The sequence below is a fragment of the Somniosus microcephalus genome, chromosome 8 (genome assembly GCF_052327205.1).
Source record: "Somniosus microcephalus isolate GS21.2 chromosome 8, FLI_Smic_1.0, whole genome shotgun sequence".
Classification (NCBI taxonomy): Eukaryota; Metazoa; Chordata; class Chondrichthyes; order Squaliformes; family Somniosidae; genus Somniosus; species Somniosus microcephalus.
This window is the reverse complement of record NC_140994.1, coordinates 165,252,065-165,271,966: the sequence shown is the minus strand read 5'-3', so window position 1 is coordinate 165,271,966 and position 19,902 is coordinate 165,252,065. Positions and strand designations below refer to the sequence as shown.

At 48.1% G+C, this 19,902-nt stretch overlaps 1 protein-coding gene across 1 annotated transcript in view; it reads right to left on the bottom strand.

Moving 5' to 3' along the window:
* Positions 1–1,916: 1,916 nt before the first annotated feature.
* Positions 1,917–19,902, bottom strand: part of htr4 (5-hydroxytryptamine receptor 4) — a 33,418-nt gene continuing 15,432 nt past the window's right edge. Inside the window, exon 3 of the mRNA XM_085995323.1 lies at positions 1,917–2,483. Within this exon, the coding sequence (XP_085851449.1) occupies positions 1,917–2,483 (567 nt within the window). The remainder of the gene's footprint in view (positions 2,484–19,902) is intronic.

Sequence of the window (19,902 nt, the reverse complement as noted above, 5' to 3'; positions counted from 1 at the left end):
TTGTGATTTCACTATGATCGATACTGCTAACACTCACTGTCAAGACTTAAACATGAAACATGGCCACTTGGGCAATGTACTGGAAGACTGCCAGAGGCTGTGAGCCATACCCCATAATAAGCCACTAACTTCAGAAGAGAAAAGGAGAAAACTTGGAAAATAGTTAAGAAAAAGAGTCCATATAAAAGCAGGACAAACTTTTTTTTTTGCACTTGAAGTACATGAAAAATGTATTTCAAAAATACATTTTATATATATTTACTGCCATGGATTGTATTTTGTTATAAACATTTGAGAATATTGCCACATAATGGTTGGGATCCTGTTCTGCTGCTGGAGGTGCAGTGGGGAGGGATTTCCTTCCAGTGACTGGTCAGGCCTTTGACCATCCTAAATCCTGGGCATTTTAATAAACAGGGTGGGCAGCCCGCACCTATGGAGGTACAATAGAGACACTCGACATGATGAGGTGCCAGAAAGGTGCAGCAGCACCCTGCCATTCTGATGGGGCAACCACATAGACATTTTTGGGCAAACAAATAAGTTCCCCGATTTTTTTTTCCACAGGAAGCAAAGGGACTGAAATCAGAAAGCAATCGCCCTCTATGGGATCGATTGCCTTTCTCTCATTACGTTTTTGGGGCATATAGTAAACGCACCATGAAACCCATGCCTGCTCCCAGCAGGTGTGCTTCTGTTGGGCCTAACAAGGGTAAAACCCCCAGGGTAAGCTGGGAACACCCCAGACATGCCCACCAAGCTGGATGTAGACATTGGAGAGGCGGGTGTAAGACTCATCGGTGCTCCCGTTAGAATTTCAGACATAGGGTAAATGGGACAGAAATCCAGTCAATCAGGGCACTGCCCCAAATTCATGCCCTCAATCTCAGTGGGCAATCTGCCTAAATTGCACTGTCCCCCACCCCAGGAAATTCCACGCCCATATTTGGAATTAAGTTGTTAAGTAATATGAATAACTGCAGCTTGCATGAACAAAATACATTTCAATCAACTCACCACAAAGTCAGCTTTGGAAGCACGAACTTTAAAAATATAATTACCAATGCACATCCATCTTCTACAATCCTTTCTAAGAATATCTACATTCTTGAACTGTCTAAAGATCACATTAAATGGAAACATTCCTATTCCTCTAATCCACTAAAGGTTTTAGCTATCAGTTATTCCTCTTATCAAACTCTTACTGGCCGGGAATCCCTGATCCAGAGGAATTCTTGTCAGTTCAGTGGCTTTTTGCCCGCCTGTCTTATTCCACCCTGACTCTGGCAGATCTTCTGGGGTCAGGTTAGTTATAATAATTGTGGTGGGTTCCTAGTGGTATTTCCAATCCTACCAGGTCATTGCCTCAGATCGACGGGAGGGAAATCATGTGTGGCAAATGCTGGTCCAAAGAAAGAAGTATTAAAATTTGAGGTAACTTTTTCAGTTGCCATGTTTTACTGCAGTCGGATGCTCTGTGATCATTTGCAGTAGTCTTTGCTACCCTTTAAGTTTTAAATCCCCGTCCACTGCTTTAGCAATGCTGGTTGCCAAGAATGGAATGGTGTTCAAGCTGCCAGGCATTGCTAAGGTGTTAATGATGGAAAATATGTCAGGTAATGTACTTCCGTCATTAATATTTAATTAGAATACACCCGCCCAACAGCAGAAAAGATTCCCAATGTATTTCCTACACTCGCCTGCTCAGAAACCACCCAAAAACATACTTATAAGCTCAGAACATCTGTGTTATCATGTCTTAAATCTAACTGCTTTGAGAAATAAAGTAGGAACTGGAAGTGCAAACTAAAAGTTTAAACTTATCAAGATCATAAAGCTGGGGCCTTCAGCTAATATTGAAATTGTTTGATCACCTACATTTGGACTGATTTAAAAGGAAATTTAACGTGTAATACTTACCTCAATACATGCGCTGATCCATTAATTGTTGTCGTAGAACAAGGTATTGTCTGTCCCAGTAAAGAAGATCGCCTGTACCTTTCACCACAGCACAGAATTGTCAGGAAGGCACGCCTGAAGGACTTGTTCAAATAAGCGTACAGAAATGGATTCAACCCTGAATTAATGTATCCAAGCCATAGGAAGGCTGTCCACAACTGGTCTGGAACAGAATAGTTTATAAATGGATCCACAATATTTGTGATGAAAAATGGTGCCCAACAGAGACAAAAACATCCCATAATAATGCACAAGGTTTTGGCTGCTTTGGTTTCAGTCTTCATTCTGTGGTTGCCCGGATGGTCAGCTTGTTGCCCAGAGTCCGTTGAGGTTCCTGCACGTTTCAACATTTCAATCTGCCGCGCGTGCGCTCTGGCAGTCACATATATCCGTTGGTATGCCAGCATCATTAAAATAAGAGGTATGTAAAATGCTACAACTGAGCATGTTATGGCATATGGTTTGTTCACCATGAAAATACAGTATGTTGTGTTTGTGTCATTGCTGAATTTTCTTCCTTCTACCTGTAAAGTGACAAAAAAAACAAAATTTTGCTATATTATGCACCGTTTTTTTAATTGAATTATATATGGAGACATTTTAATCAAAATAAAACTATCTCTTTGAGAACACTTTGATTTCTCACATATCGATTTTTAAAATAAGTAACTACATTTATTTCAACATTCATTTGCCAAAATATTATTAAAGAAGTGGCAGAACTTCACTGACATGATGAGTGGTAGAATCAGCATCATTAGGATGTATTATAACAAATGTAAATATATATATATTAACCAGCGTCCAAGGGCACAATACAGCTTTGTTGAAAATGTAAAAAATAAACCAATGAAGGAAACTGTTCATTTAAGATAGAATTAAACTATTTAAAAAAAAAGTTATCAGCAAGGTGATAATTGTGTTCTTATTTTAAGGTCAATAACATACTAATGTATAAATAAATTATGGGGCAGACTTTCTCATTTCTGCACCTAGCAGTAATACAGCGCATGGGCACAGTGAGTCGAGTGAAATTAGGTGGGCTCCCTTATAGGCATGCACACTTCCCTGTCTGTTTTTCTTCTATCTGTTACACTCATGCAATCCTACCCCTATAAGTGAAGGAACACCTTTTTGTTTTGCCTAAGTTATGGCCCGTAATTTCTGATCCCTACGGGTGTGTACGAGCTGCGTACACATCTGTAGGGACCTCGCAAGTGGCGGTTTCAGGCATGCGAAGCGCATGCGCTGAAAACCGGCACTGCCGATCAGTCAAGGATCCCCACGACAGATCATCCACCTGCCCTGGAGAAGGACCTCTGCGGGTGGAGAGTTCCGCTTTCTGCAGAACCTCCACCCGCTGAAAACCCTTAGAAATATGGGCCTAGAAATTCGGTTGTTTGCGCCAGCGGTTAGCGCCTAAAGAGACCGAGAATTGGGGCGTTACCTAATGTTGGGGCGGGCGCAATGAAGATAGCGACAACTCCCATATTGACTATACATTTAACGCCTGCGCTAAGTGTTTGCGCGTGCCCGCGAGCGCAAGCAGATCATGACGTCATTTCATTGTGCAACGCCTTTTAGGGGCGCCTGAGCGGATATTGGGTGGCGCCCGGAGCCTTTACGCCTAGCGCTATTAGTGACAGTTCGAAGGAGCATTAGCAGGCCCTTCTCGGAGTCGGGGGGCGCTATTTAAAGGGGACAGCTCTAGTACAGAAGCTTCAGCCACTTGGCCTGTTCATTGCGATCGTTGGTGGAGAGAGTTGGTGAGCTACTGTGGAGCAGAGTTTTTGGAATTTAGCATTAGAGTACTTGGGACCCTCAAACCTGTCCGGAGCAGTTGGAGCACTAGACCTAACAGCCTTTTGACCAACTGGCATCGGAATGGGAGATGCTTTGGAGGGCGACGGCCTCATGGCCGAACACTATGAAGGGGCAGAGAGACAGCGGGAGAGAGGGCCGGGATTGGCCAGAAGGAGGAGGGGCAATGGAGGTCGGCCAATCCGAGGGTATGCTGTGAGGGTCTTTAGGCAGCATGGCCTAGAAATTCATTAAGGCGCTGCCAGCTTTGCGGCCAGTTACCGCCTAAAGAGGGCTTCTGCGCCAAAAATGATTTTGCGCTGATATTCAGCGCAGCGGTATTGGCGGCGGTAGCCGTTAGCGCTGCGCCGGCACCGATGACATCATCAGTGTGCGCAGTGCCCCGGTTCCGCCCCGAAACCGGCCCGATCCCCATATTTAGTTGCGGCCACCTCTTCCGCAGCGGCCGCAAACAGCGACCAGAAAACGGGGCCGTACTCTAGCCTTAGTGGGGCGCTTTAAGGTGGAGGTGCGGCCGGCCGCTTTTTCGGCGGCCGCCTGTCCGCACCTCCTTCCCCGGCCTCCTCCACCCCCCCCCTGCGGCATTGCCGGCTGCTTTCCGCGAACCCGGCACTTCTCCGAGGTGCCGGGCTCATTTGCCGGCACTCTCCAGCGGCGATCTCCCCGTTGCAGGCAGCTCCCCCTTAAGAGGAGGAGGCCTGCAGTACCGCAGCCTGCCACTCTGCAGCGGCTGGCGCAGCGGCGCCAAGAGCGCTGAAATTCAGTTTCAGTGCCCCAAGCGGAGGCGGGCACACCCTGAAATAGCGCCCGGTTCCGGATTGGGGCGCAGAAGCCGAATATCTGACGGTCGCAAATGGCTCCGCGCCCAGCGCTAACTTTTGGGCGCTAGCCAGCTGGGCGCCCCTAACTGAATTTCTAGGCCCAGGTGTCCTACCTTGACATGTCGGAGGAGCAGTGTGTGCGAAGGCTCCGATTCGGGATGGACGTTGTTACTGAGCTGTGCCACCTGCTTGCTGAGGATCTGCAGCCACGTCTACGGTGCATGACCTCTCTGTTGGTGGCCGCTAAACTGACTGTTGGCCTCAATTTTTATGGCAACGGATCCTTTCAGTGAGCCATTGGGGACATCGCGAATATCTCTCAGGTTGCAGTCCACTGCTGCATCCGGCAAGTTACAGCTGCCCTTTATAGGCGAAGGCATCAATTCATCACCTTCCCTCTGACCCTGGAGAAGCAGACGGAGGAGGAGGAGGAGGAGCACGCGGACGAGGAGGAGGAGGAGGAGGAGGAGGAAGATGGAAGGGCTCCTGAAAGTGGAAGGGCCATCCGTCACAGGCTCATGAGGACTCGTATCGAGGCCCCTCTGGCTGAATGATGAGTGTCTTAACTGCTGCGCACTTTGGATGTTTGAAAGCCTCTGAAGGCCAGCATCACTGTAATTAGTCACGTGCACCATAGCACATTTAAACTTCTCTTTATTGTCACAAAAGTCTTTCATTACAGCAAAACAACGTCATGTCAACAGAAACCATAACTAACAAAATAACAGTTAACTCTTCGGCAAAGCCGCAAAACTAAACAAACTATTTCCAACAATTCCAACAGGTAAGGGTCTCCTTGATTTAGGCCAAAGAAACGTCTCAGCACCTCCCTCTACCGCTGGCCCCTTGATGGAGAACGACTTCTCTTTCGCGCTCGGCCCCTTCCCTCCCTGCTGCTCCTACGTAATTGAACCCCAGTGGCGGGGTGAAGGCTGGGGGAAACCTGCTGACTGCCTGGAAGCGCAGAAGCCCCTGATGGACGGCCTGGCCGACCTCTGGGCTTGGAGGGTGCGGACGCAGGATGCTTGATCTGAGCATGGCTGGAAGCAGTGTGCCCTGCAGGTGGTGGCAGCTGCACTGCAGACGTGCCAGCGCTGGCATGTGGAATGGTCACCTGCCGAGAGAGGACACCTGCACCATTGTCGGACGACACACTGGCTCTCTGAGGGGATCGGCTCGGCTCATCCGCCACAATCGCATGCTCCACTGATTCCTGGCCTTGTATGGGACTGGAAGGGCCCGGGGTGATCCTAGCTGATGCAGATAGGGTGGCTGCAGTGAGAGTTCGCGTTGCCTCTATTATGTCCATGTATAATTGAGACACGGACTGCAGGAGTTGATTATAACAAGTCTTTACTGAATGGAGACAACCTGGAAACTGAAACTACAGAAGCCTGCTAGGGCCTTTTATACAGGCGTGGTCACTGCCGGTACTGCAGTCTGAGACCAGTTATTCCCTTAAAGGTACATACACAACAATTCCTCCCCTTTTAGATAAACAGTACATAACATTCATTTAACAACTAAATAATAACTAATTACAATTACAATTACGGTTGCTGGGTACATTGGTTGAAGTTAAGCAATTATAAGTTCAGTCTTTGAGGAGGCTTCCTGATTCTGTCTGGATAACGCCTCTTTGGGATATCAGGTTCTTCTGGCAAGGTTGCGTCGGGATCAATGTCGTTGTTTGGTTCGTCTGCTTCCAATATCACCGATTCTGCGGTAGATGCAATTGGTACTTCGGTTTCATCGCCAGGTGTATCAGATCGTGGTGTGGAGTTGACGTTATCCAGTGACTCTAGAATCTGGTCAGCATGGCGTCTTACAATGCTCTCTCCAACGTCCACGGTATACATTAGAGGTCCTTGCCGTGTACAGATCGTTCCTGGCTGCCATTTCTCTGTGCGGTAGTCCCGGGCCAAAACTGGTTGACCTATCTTAAAACTCCTGGTCGGCCTTTCATTCATATTCTGAAACTGCCTGTTCTCCACATCTCTTCTGATGTTTGGCTTAACCAAATCCAAGCGGCATCGTAGTCTTCGATTGAAAAACATCATGGCTGGAGTTTGGTTGGTAACCGCATGTGTCACATTCCGGTAGGCAAACAAGAAGTTATCCACCTTGTGTTGTAGGGGTATATCTTCATTACACATTGCCTTGATAGCCTTCTTGAATGTTTGAACAAACCTCTCGGCCAATCCATTAGTGGCTGGATGATATAGGGCGGATGTGTAATGCTTAACACCATTGTGCTTTAAGAACCTCCGGAACTCTTCAGACATAAACTGTGGTCCATTGTCAGAGCAAATCTGTTCAGGCAGCCCATTCCTGGCGAATATGGTTCGTAAGACTGTGATAGTTTTTTCTGTGGTGGTTGAGGACATTTTTATTACCTCTGGCCACTTTGAATGTGCATCCACCGCAATTAAAAACATCGAGTCCATAAAGGGACCAGCAAAATCAATGTGCACCCTCTGCCATGGAGATGAGGGCCACTCCCAGGGGCTTGTGGTGGGGCGTTTTGGACCTTCTGGCATCCTGTACAGCTCTTGGTCATCTCTTCGATTTCTCTATCGATTCCCGGCCACCACACAAATGCTCTGGCTAAGTTCTTCATTTTTACCCCTCCCAGATGACCCTCATGAAGCTCATTGAGCACTCTATCCTTCAATTTGGGTGGAATTACGACTCTGGATCCACACATCAAGGTTCCTCTGCACACTGACAGCTGTTCTCGGCGAGAATGCTGGCAGCAGTGGTTCGCCATGTGCTGGCCATCCCTTCACTGTTAAATCATAGACCCAGGAGAGTGTCGGGTCATTTCGTGTTTCCTTTTCTATGTTTGCAGTCGTCACAGGGAGACATTCGACTATAGTCGAGTGGAATAACTCCACTGGATCCACTGCCAGTTCTTCTTCCACCATCGGCAACGGTAGGTGCGACAATCCATCAGCATTCCCATGCTGTTTAGTTCCTTTGTACTCGATGTCATATTGGTGTGCCCCTAGGAACAGGGACCACCTCTGTAGCCGTTGTGCCGTCATTATCGGTACGCCCTTCTGAGGGTTGAAAATGGAGACGAGAGGTTGATGATCAGTTAGTAGAGTAAATTTCTGACCGTGCAGGTAGTGATTGAACTTCTTCACCCCCCACACCAGGCTGAGGGCCTCTCTGTCAATCTGGGCGTAGTTACGCTCGGCTGAAGTTAACGAGCGTGACGCAAAAGCTATCGGCCTCTCTGAACCATCAAAGAATTTATTTGACAGTACCGCCCCAATGCCGTAGGGAGACGCATCACACGCCAGTCTTATCGGTAGTGATGGGTTGTAGTGAGCCAATACTTCTCTTGAAGTGATTAGGTCCTTACTCTTCTGAAAGGCCCGCTTAAATTCATCGCTCCATTTCCATGCTACTCCCGTTCGTAGTAGGGCGCTCAGTGGATGCAGAATTGTGGACAAATTCGGCAAAAACTTATGGTAGTAATTCACCAATCCGAGGAATGACCTCAGTTGCGACAGATTTTCAGGCGCTGGAGCCTTAACTACCGCTTCAATTTTGTCAGGGGACTTATGCAACCCCTCTTCATCAATCACATGGCCACAATACGATGTCTGTTTCTTAAAAAACTCGCACTTGGGGCGATTGGCTCGTAGCCCATGTTCACGTAGTCTAGTGAGCACCTGCTCTAGGTTGGCAAGGTGTTCACTGTCATCTTCACCTGTCACTAGGATGTCGTCTAAGTAACACTGAGTCCCCGGAATCCCTTGCAGGACTTGTTCCATCGCTCTTTGCCATATCGCCGGAGCTGATGCTACTCCGAATACCAGTCGATTATACTGGTAAAGACCTTTGTGAGTGTTTATCGTGAGATTCTTCCTAGAGGATTCTTCAACCTCCATCTGCAAATATGCTTGTGCTAGGTCAATTTTTGTAAAACGCTTCCCTCCAGATAGTGAGGCGAAGATATCCTCTATCCTTGGAAGAGGATATTGTACTGTGTGAAGGACTGGGTTCACCGTCACCTTGAAGTCTCCACAGATGCGAACCTTCCTTGGCTCCTCAGACTTATTGTTTAACGTTTTCTTTATGACAGGAACAATGGGTGTCGCCCACTCGCTCCAGCCTACCTTAGGTAACACGCCTGCATTCTTCAGATTCTCCAGCTCTGCCTCGACGGCTGGGCGAATTGCATATGGTACCGGTCTTGCTTTGAAAAACTTGGGAATTGCATTCTCCTCTATTTTTATCGAGGCGGTTACGCCTTTAAGAGTGCCCAGTTCTTGTTGAAATACCTCTTTGGCGTCAGTTAAGATTGTTGACAATCGTCCAGGAGTGACGTCGTCATCCTTTTTACCAGCCACCGTCAGTGCCTGAATGGAGTGCCAGTCTAAACTTATCTTTCTGATCCATTCACGTCCCAATAACGGTGGTCCACCATCTTGCAGAATGTAGAGATACAATTTCCGTATTTTCTTGCCGTTGTATTCGACAGGCACCCTTATTTTTCCTCTGGGGTATACTTTTTGCCCCGTATACACCCTCAAGACAATGGATGTCTCTCTCAAGGGTATGTGTGAGAATAGCCGCTCGTAGTCTCGTCGATTCATGACGGTTAGCGCTGATCCTGTATCCAATTCCATTTTGACTTGGGACCCTGCTATCGTGAGGGTGACCCAAATGGTTCGGAGATCCTCTTTTGCGATTACGTTGTGAAGTTTGAGACAGCTTAGTCTCTTGTTCCTGGATTCACTATCGCTCATCTGGTCTTCGGAACTACTGTCCGTCATCTTTTGTACTTTCCTGTACGGTTCCTTAGTAGCCTTTTTGTTGACGTTGTTCTTCTTCCCAGACCTGCAAACTCGTGCAATGTGTCCCATCTTTCCGCATTGCCTGCATATTTTGTCCTTGGACCAGCAGTCCTTCTGGTCATAGTTTGTTCTGCCGCAGTGATAACATTTTGCAAATCCCCGTTCATTTCGTGGGTGCCATATTCCTGTGGCTTTTGTTGTATTTCCGCAGCTCCCCTTGCTGCTGCTTCGTACGATACTGCCACGCTGAAAGCCTTATCTAGCGTCAGCTCTTTCTCTGAGAGTAACCTCTTCTGGGTTCCTTCACTCAGGAGTCCACAGACAAATTTGTCCCGTAAGGTATCTGCCAGTCCTGCTCCGAACTGGCAGTGCTTTGATAGCTTGCATAGTTCCGTAAGGTAATCAGCATTGCTCTCATTTTTATGCTGATTTCTCCTGTGGAATTTAAATATTTCTGCTATCAGCAGCGGTGTAGGATTTAGGTGTTCCTGTAGGATAGCAACAATTTCGTTAAAACTCTTCGCCTTCGGTTTGGCTGGAGTAATCAGGTCCCGCAATAGGCCGTACGTTCTTGCGCCCATTAAATTTAGCAATACCGATGCCTTTTTCTCATCGGCTATTTCATTTGCCTCGCAATATACCTTGGCTCTTTCCACATACGTGGTCCAGTCTTCTATTGCATTATCGAAGGCAGTGATATCGCCAGTCTTTGGCATCTTGAAAATCTAAGATGGCGCCTCCCGCGCTTTGCCTTCGTCCCCGATGGATCAAATTGGCGCCTCCCATGCTTTTCCTTCTTCCTCGCCGAGTTAAGATGGCGCCTCCCGCGGTTTCCCGCCGCTGCCGCTGCTGCCAACGCTGTTGCTGGCGATTATATTTATTTTACTATCCTGTAATGACGATGCCCTATGGTCTTCACGCCTCCCCGATCGCTGCTGCCAACGCCGCGCTCCGCGGTATTTTTATTTTTCTATCGCGCTTCAATGTTTGCTCCGTTAATTGAAGAACCGTTCCCGTCGTGGAGCGGACCCTCTGAGACACTTCCCTCCCTCTTCTTAAGTCCGAACGCTGCCCAGCTTCGAAGCACTGGCCGCGCCCTGTGTGCTCCACCCTCTCTCTCTCTCTTTGCTTCCTGACTCGCTGCCCGGCCCCGTTGCAGAGCCACCCGATCGAGCTCTAGCCCGCCGCAGCCCAGGAAGGATCAGTGCACTACCTGCCACCAGCCCGATTAGCTGGGAAACCACAGACTGGAGAACCAAGCCTGGCTCTCGACAGTCTCTCCTGCACTTTTCAATTCAATGATTTGGAGGGCGGTTGCCCACGGTCGACGCCCGTTTCTCGAGTTTCTTCGGATTTTTTTTTTTTCTTCTGGCTTCCACCTTCAATAACGTCATCTGAGGTGCTGCCGAGTTGCAGGTAAGTTCGTTTCTTACTCGTCGCCAGTATTATGTCCGTGTATAATTGAGACACGGACTGCAGGAGTTGATTATATAACAAGTCTTTACTGAATGGAGACAACCTGGAACCTGAAACTACAGAAGCCTGCATGGGCCTTTTATACAGGGGTGGTCACTGCCGGTACTGCAGTCTGAGACCAGTTATTCCCTTAAAGGTACATACACAATAGCCTCAATCTGGGTGTGGACGAGGCCGGCAAGTGACTGCGTGGCAGCAGTGAGGACCTGTGAGCCAGGTGCCAGTGCTGCGGAGAAGCCCTGGACAGTCCTTTCCATTGCTTTGGACAAGGCCGGAGCCGACCGCTCCATTGCCTCGGACAAGCCCTGGACAGACCTTTCCAGGGATTGTCCGAAGCCCTGAACAGTCCTTTCCATAGCGGCCTCGAAGCCCTGGACAGTCCTCTCCATTGTTGGGCCAAAGCCCTCGACAGACCTCTCCATTGTTGCCCTGAAGCCCTGGAGAGTCCTGTCCATTGTTGCCCCGAAGCCCTGGAGAGTCCTGTCCATTGTTGCCCTGAAGCCCTGGAGAGTCCTCTCCATTGTTGCCCCGAAGTCCAACACACTCTTTGCTAGTGTATCTATTGACTGAGGCATCCTCCCCACTTCAGCCATCAGCTCAGTGTGCCTGAGCCGGGCCTGGGTGCTCATTTCAGCCAGGCGATGCACCTCCTCTGCACTCTGTGCAGCAGTCATCACTACCTGCCTTGCCCTCCGGGGAGACGGTTGCCGAACTTGCCTACCCCGCTTGCGTTGCTGCATGCCGCTTGTTCCGGCAACTGCCTGATCCTCAGAGCCACCCCCCTCCCCTCCAGGGAACTACTATCCCCAGTCTGTACATGTGTATGCTCCCCTGAGATTGGAACGGATGGTCCGGCTTCCTCCTGATCCTCGCCTCCGGAGGCACTGGCACTGGCAGCTTCAGGGCGTGGAGCCCCAGTTGGTGATGCATCATCTGAAAGCAGGGAGGTGGAAGAGTGGCTTTAGCAAAAGGACAGGTTGGCGGAAAGGCATGGCAGATTGCGGCACACTGAGGAAGCATGCTGGCGGGGGGACCAAGTGGAAGGAGACAGCTGCAAAAGGTGAGAGCCTTACCCTCGCTGTCGGGAATGGGGTCGGCAGCTGCAGTGGTAACAGGACCAGACAGGCGTCCTCCAAGAATCTGGTGCACTCTCTCCTCGAGATCCGTGAGAGTGACCACTTGTGGAGGTCCGCCACTGGTTCGACGCTGCTCCTTTCGCATCGTCGCCAGCTTGGACTGCAGGGGAAAGAAGGGGAAGTTCTGTAACATGATGCCTTGAGAGATCATCTCATGCCCCCCATGGTGCAAGAGCCCTTACATGATGCCTTGAGAGATCATCTCATGCCCCCCATGGTGCAAGGGCCCTTACATGTGGCCTTGAGAGATCATCTCATGCCCCCCATGGTGCAAGGGCCCTTACATGTGGCCTTGAGTGAAATGTCCATGTGTGTGCCCAGAAAGGGCCATGGGTGCTTGCTGACAGATGGCCATTGGGGCATCATGGCAACAGGGTCCTCGAAGTTAGGTGCAGATGGAGGGAATCAGAAGTTTGCATAACCAACACTCACCCTAACGACCTGAGTGAGGTCGTTGAATTTCTTCCTGCACTGAACAGGGGTCCTGGTCGCCATGCTGTTGGAGTTGACCCTCTGAGAAACCTCCCTCCAAGATCGCCGGTAAGCCTTTTGATTCGGACTCTTGCCATTGTCAGGATACAGAACATCTCGACGGCGCTCAACTGCAGACACCAACTGGTCCAGAGCCTCAGTGCTGAAGCGCTCTGCTCTCTGTCTCACCTTCTCCATCCTCACCAAGTTTATTGCACCAGAGAAGGGCGAGCGCCGATTCTGAGACCTACAGGGCGTTGAGTGTAGCAGCTCAGGCTGACTGACCCACCCCTTTAAGAGCCGGCCGGCGCCTGGAAGTCTCGTGGTTTCCGGTAATTGAGATCACCTGTGCTGCGCCCGTCCGCGCCGATATTGGGTAGCACCTGAACTTTTGCGCCTTAGGAGCCCCGTGCAACATCTGAGTTCGCGCCTCAATCCCCTTTGGGGGCGATGCAACCCAATATCTTGCCAGGCAGCGATAAGTTTCGTCTGGCTATAAACTTTGCGCAGCGCCAGTTCTAATGCCTCAAGCGGGGCTATACCTAATTTCTAGGCCCTTATGCCTGGTAAAAGCAGGTGTAAGGCCTACTTTTACTAGCATAAGAGTTTAAAAAAAAAAATTTTCACTCATTTATAATTTAAAAGTACTTTTAAAAAAGGTAAGTTTATTTTTAGCCCTGTAAAAAACTTTAATTATTTTTTTCAAAAAATTAAATTTTTGTTTAAAATATTTAATTTAACGTGAATTTAACTCATTTTAAAAACGTGATGGTTTTTTAAAAAACTATTTAATGTTTTCTGTCTTTTTTCAGTGATCCCCATTCATATGTTTAGTAGGTCTACCTGTCAAAAGTATGAAACATAGAAACATAGAAACATAGAAGATAGGAGCAGGAGTAGGCCATTCAGCCCCTCGAGCCTGCTCCGCCATTCAATGAGATCATGGCTGATCATCCAAATTCAGTACCCTGTCCCTGCCTTCTCCCCATATCCCTTGATCCCTTTAGCCTTAAGAAATATATCTAACTCCTTCTTGAATATATTTAATGAATTGGCCTCAACTTCCTTCTGTGGTAGAGAATTCCACAGGTTCACCACTCTCTGGGTGAAGAAATTCCTCCTCATCACAGTCCTAAATGGCTTACCCCTTATCCTTAGACTGTGACCCCTGGTTCTGGACTCCCCGACCATCGGGAACATCCTTCCTGCATCTAGTCTGTCTAGTCCTGTTAGAATTTTATAAGTTTCAATGAGATCCCCTCTCATTCTTCTAAACTCCAGCGAGTATAAGCCCAATTGACCCAATCTCTCCTCATACGTCATTCCTGCCATCCCAGGTATCAGTCTGGTGAATCTTCGCTGCACTCCCTCCATGGCAAGAACATCCTTCCTCAGATAAGGTGACCAAAACTGCACACAATACTCAAGATGTGGTCTCACCAAGGCCCTGTACAACTGCAGCAAGACATCCTTGTTCCTGTACTCGAACCCTCTTGCTACGAAGGCCAACATACCATTTGCCTTCTTAACTGCCTGCTGCACCTGCATGCTTACCTTCAGCGACTGATGCACAAGGACGCCCAGGTCTCATTGCACTTCCCCTTCTCCCAATCTATTGCCGTTTAGGTAATAATCTGCCTTCCTGTTTTTGCCACCAAAGTGGATAACCTCGCATTTATCCACATTATACTGCGTCTGCCATGCATCTGCCCAATCACCCAACCTGTCCAAATCATACTGGAGTTTCTCTGCATCCTCCTCACAGCACACATGCCCACCCATCTTTGTGTCGTCTGCAAATTTGGAGATATTACTTCTAGTTCCCTTGTCTAGATCATTAATATATACTGTGAATAGCTGGGGTCCTAGGACCGATCCCTGTGGTACCCCACTAGTCACTGCCTGCCACTCGGAAAAAGACCCGTTTATTCCAACTCTTTGCTTTCTGTCTGCCAACCAGTTCTCTATCCAAGTCAGTACCTTGCCCCCAATCCCATGTGTCTTAACATTACACGCTAATCTCTTAAACGGGACCTTATCGAAAGCCTTCTGAAAGTCCAAATACACCACATCCACTGGTTCTCCCTTATCTATTTTACCAGTTACATCCTCAAAAAATTCCAGTAGATTAGTCAAGCACGATTTACCTTTTGTAAATCCATGTTGACTTGGTCTGATCCTGTCACTGTTTTCCAAGTGTTCTGCTATTACATCTTTTATAATGGACTCTAGCATTTTCCCCACTACCGATGTCAGCCATACCGGTCTATAGTTCCCCATTTTCTCTCTACCAGCTTTTTTGAATAGTGGGGTAACTTTGCTACCCTCCAATCCATGGGAACTGTTCCAGAGTCTATAGAATTTTGGAAGATGACCAGCAATGCATCTACTATTTCTAGGGCCACTTCCTTGAGTACCCTAGGATGTAGATTATCAGGCCCTGGGGATTTTTCGGCCTTCAATCCCATCAATTTCCCTAATACCATTTCCCTACAAATTCTGATTTCTTTCAGTTCCTCCCTCTTATTAGACCCTATGTTACCCGACATCTCTGGGAGGTTATTTGTGTCCTCATTTGTGAAGACAGAACCAAATTATGTATTTAATTGGTCTGCCATTTCTTTGTTGCCCATTATAAATTCCCCTGATTCTGACTGCAAGGGACCTACGCTTGACTTCACCAATCTTTTTCTCTTCACATATCTAAAGAAGCTTTTACAGTCAGTTTTTATATTCCCTGCAAGCTTACTGTCATACTCTATTTTCCCCCTCTTAATTAATCCCTTTGTCCTCTTTTTTTGAATCCTAAACTGCTCCCAATCCTCAGGTTCGCTGCTTTTTCTGGCCAATTTATATGGCCTCTCCTTAGATCTTATGCTATCCCTAATTTCCCTTGTTAGCAACGGTTGATTCACCTTTTTTGTTTTATTTTTATGTCAAACAGCGATGAACAAATTCTGTAGTTCATCCATACGATCTTTAAATGTTTGCCATTGCCTATCCACCGTCAACCCTTTGAGTAACATTCCCCAATACCATCGTAGTTTCCTTTATTTAAATTCAGGACCCTAGTCTTTGAGTCAAATACTTCATTCTCCATCTTAATGAAGAATTCTATCATATTATGATCGCTCCGCCCCAAGGGGCCTCGCACAAGATTGTTAATTATTCCCTTCTCCCATTGGCTCCCCATGGCCCACATGATCCCAGGGACGCTTGCAAACTGCCTGCGCCCCGGGATACCTGTGCCTCTGCGTGCGCACCAGGAGAGGCCCAGGAGCGGAAGAGTCCAGACCCCGGGAGCCCTCAGGTAAGGGCGTAGATTTTTGCATCCACATGCAGGAAGCCTCCTATTGGAAATTACGGGCCTATATATTTTTAACTATAGTATCAAGAGATGAAGAATAATCACTTGGGCCAAGGACAGGAGGATGGCTAGTGAAAGCATACCCAGCATGAAGTGAACTCCTTCAGGAGATTATAGGAGGGGAGAAAATAAATATAATTTGTTTAAGTCAGCTCTATGCCCTGGGATCAGCATTTAGCAAGAATTAAACTACTTGTGACTTGGACCCAATACATTTGGGGCCATACATTCATCTGGTGAGAAGAAATAGGAGAAAAAACATCCTTTACTGCCATTTTTAAGAAATGCTAATGAAATTTTGGAAGCAAGGGGCATTATTACATGTGAATTCAGAGAAATAAAGATTTGTTAGCAGCAATGGCAAAGTAACAGCTTATCATAATAAACCTGCAAATCCTTTCACACTTCTGAAACAACTAGTGAGACACTTGACTCCTAGAAATGGTAAAAAAAATCCAAGAATCCAGCATGGGAATGTGCAACTGAAGTCATAAATAGCTGACCGATGGCAACATATAGCCCATTTCAAGGACCAGGCTGTAGCCATGCTGGTAAACTATATTATGGAGAAACACAAACCTGACCTGATTTTGTAGTAAAGACCCATTTCCAACAATGCAAAGAAGATGACAAACAATGGGAATATGTCAGTGATGGAGTGAATGTAATTTCAAAGCTCAGAGGACTTAGCAAGACATCCAGAAAAAGAAACGCCATTTTAAAAGGAGCACAAAAATTAATACTGAGCTAAAGAAGGAGATATTAGGAGGGGGTGACTAAAAGCTTGGTTGAAGAGGCAAGTTTGAAGGAAGGTCTTAAAGGAGTAAGGGAAGTGGAGAAGCAGATGGGTTTAGGAAGGGAGTTCTAGGGCTTAAGCAGTTGAAAGTATGACTGTCAATTGTGGGGCAAAGGGAGAGGGAGGCACAAAAGGCCAGAGTAAGAGGATAGGAGAGTTTGGGGAGTAGAAGTATATGGAGGTGAGCATCATGACGACCTGCACTCAGAGGACTCCTCAGTGACTGCTGAAAGGTATCTCGGAACACATTGGGGCTAGAAATTCGGCTCCTTTGCGCCTGCTGTCAGCACCTCCAGGGGCGCTAACGGGGCATAAAGGGCTTATCGCCCTGGGGAGGCAAAAAAAGCACCTCCCAAGAAATTTGGCGGGCTGTTGCTGAGGTGCTACCCGATATCACCGCGCCCCCGCTGGTAGTGCCCCAGGTGCTGCCCCCCTTACCACCCCGCAGCATAAATTCAGCTGCGCCCTGCGAGGCTGCCACCAGCAATGTCAGTGCCAGCCTTGCAGGTCGCGAACTGGGCCGGCCTCCGCTCGCGGGGCAGCATTTAAAGGGGAGTTGCTGCCACAATCCGCGGCACTAAATTTCTGTTTTTGGCCGACCTTCAGGTCGGCCCTCCGTGGTGGGCCATGGCATGGCCCTGGTCGCCATCGCATAGCCCGGCACCGCATCTCGGCACTGGGCTGCTGCCATAGCACCACGCCGCCCTAGTGGCCTAGTGTGGGCCATCGGCGGCCCTGCAGAGTGCGCAGCGGCCCTCCCCTTTAACTGAAAGGGAGGGGCGTTGAAACGCGGCAGCGCTCCGTGTCCCGACATCGCCTCGGTTACTGCCCCACCAGGAAGTTGAGCGCCCGAGATTGCGCTCCACTTCCTGTGTGGGGCGGTAAGCTGAATTTAGCAGCCGAGGTGGTACTTCCGCGCAAGGCGCTAAATGTCCGGCCTTAACTCAGTTACAGCCCCCAAAATTTTGTGCCCCTTATCACTGAAGTCTTCTCTTCTGTGTAACACATCTTTGATGATAATGCCTTACCTCCTTCTTCCCCACTTTCAAATAAAGGAACAATTTTTCAATCCAGGACCCATCCTAGAACATTATAATACATCCGTCATCTTTTTCCCTAAATCGGGGCTCTCAACGCGGGGTCCGTGGCCCCCTAACGGCCCGCGAGAAAATTTTAGGGGGTCCGCCAGTTGGTTTGTCCCATCAATATACAGGGGAGACTACTGATATTTATGGCATAAACATCAGTAGCCTATCCTGTATATTGAGATGAGTGGAATAGTTTCAATGATACAAAGGCTGTGCATGCGCAGTCAATTCAGGTTCTTACTGTTGGACACCTTTTGAACACTTAGACAAGTCCCTTTACGTGTCACTAACTTTTACAGCAGTATTTATCTCAATAAGTTGTTTTTTAATCCAGCCCTAATCGTTTCCAAGTTCATAAACCACTTGCCACTTTTAACTATTAAATAAAATAGTGGGAGTTATACCTTCTCTTCCGGGGGGTTAACCTGAGTTGGGGGTGGGGAAATCCGTGAATTAATCCGGCGTTGCATGGACCAAGGTAGCACGCACCTTCCTTTCAATCCTTTTCTTTCTCCTCGTGCGGAGCCGCCCTGTGTCGGTTGGAAGCCACTCATGCATTTGAAAAGAGTGCCATCAGTGGAATGAGTGCATACATGCCACGTGGCTTTGTAGGACAGGGGGAAAGGAAAGAAAGAGACTTTCCAGTCTCTGGGCCTGTGGCAAGGCCATAATGATCGGGATCAGATGTGACTCTCTCCTTCAATGTCTTCAGTCTGAGTTAATAAAATAGCTGAAGTGCTATCACGATTTTCCTCGTACCTCAGACTCGGAGCTTTATATTCATGGCCATGAGCTTCTCTGATGGAGGGATAGACCTAGACTGGGCCTTGAGATACTGCTGGCTATTTATGAAAGGGTTGGGGAGAAGGAAAGAGAAGGCTGCATTTGTCGTTAAAGGATTTATGGCGATCAGGTCGGGTAGGTAAAGTCGCGCAAGGCCCTGTATATTTCTCCAATTCTCTCATGTGTCATTCGTCTCCACCAATCCTGGTGTTGTTAATTCAAGTCGCTGGCTTTCACCGTTGTGTTGGGGTTTGGTATCGAAATAAGAGGGAAATTCTGTTTCCAAAATGTAGGACGTGGACCTGAAATTTTAGTCCAGTCCGACTGAGTGTACACAGAAACGAGCCTGTAGTGAGCTCGGCGCTTATTGCTCCAAGTTCATTTCCTGTTAAACAAATTGTTGATGGGGTGGAGCAGACCTCGGGCAACAAATGGGCACATAGTGTAAATTTAGGATAAAAACAGAAAATGCTGGAAATATTCAGCAGGTCAGGCAGCATCTGTGGAGAGAGAAACAGAGTTAACGTTTCAGGTCAATGACCTTTCATCAGACCTGACCTGCTGAGTATTTCCAATATTTTCTGTTTCTGTTTCAGATTTCCAGCATCTGCAGTATTTTGCTTATGTAAATTTAGGATTTAATAAATTCTTCTTTACGTAAGGTGTCTTCTTAGGCAGTCCCTCGGAACCGAGGATGACTTGCTTCCACATTAAAAATGAGTTCGCAGGTGACTGATGAGTCCAATGCGGGACCTACAGTCTCTGTCACAGGTAGGGCAGACAGTGGTTGAAGGGGCGGGTGAGTGGGGTGCTTGGGTTGAAGTGCGCTCCTTCCGCTGTTTGCGCTTGGCTTCCGCTTGCTCCCGGCGAAGAGACTCGAGGTGTTTGGCGCCTTCCCGGAAGCTTCTCCTCCACTTTGTGCGGTCTTGGGCCAGGGATTCCCAGGTGTTGATGAAGATGTTGCACTTTTTCAAGGAGGCTTTGAGGGTGTCCTTGAAGCGTTTCCTCTGCCCACCAGAGGCTCTCTTGCCATGCCGGAGCTCCGAGTAGAGCGCTTGTTTTGGGAGTCCCGTATCGGGCATGCAGACAATGTGACCTGTCCATCGGAGCTGATTGAGCGTGGTCAAAGCTTCGATGCTGGGGATGTTGGCCTGAGCAAGAACACTGACGTTGGTGCGCCTATCCTGCCAATGGATTTGCAGGATCTTGCGGAGGCAGCGTTGGTGGTACCTCTCCAGTGCTTTGAGGTGCCTGCTGTACATGGTCCATGTCTCTGAGGCATACAGCAGGGCGGGTATCACTGCTGCTCTGTAGACCATGAGCTTAGTGCCGGGTTTGAGGTCCTGGTCTTCAAACACTCTCTTCCTCAGGCA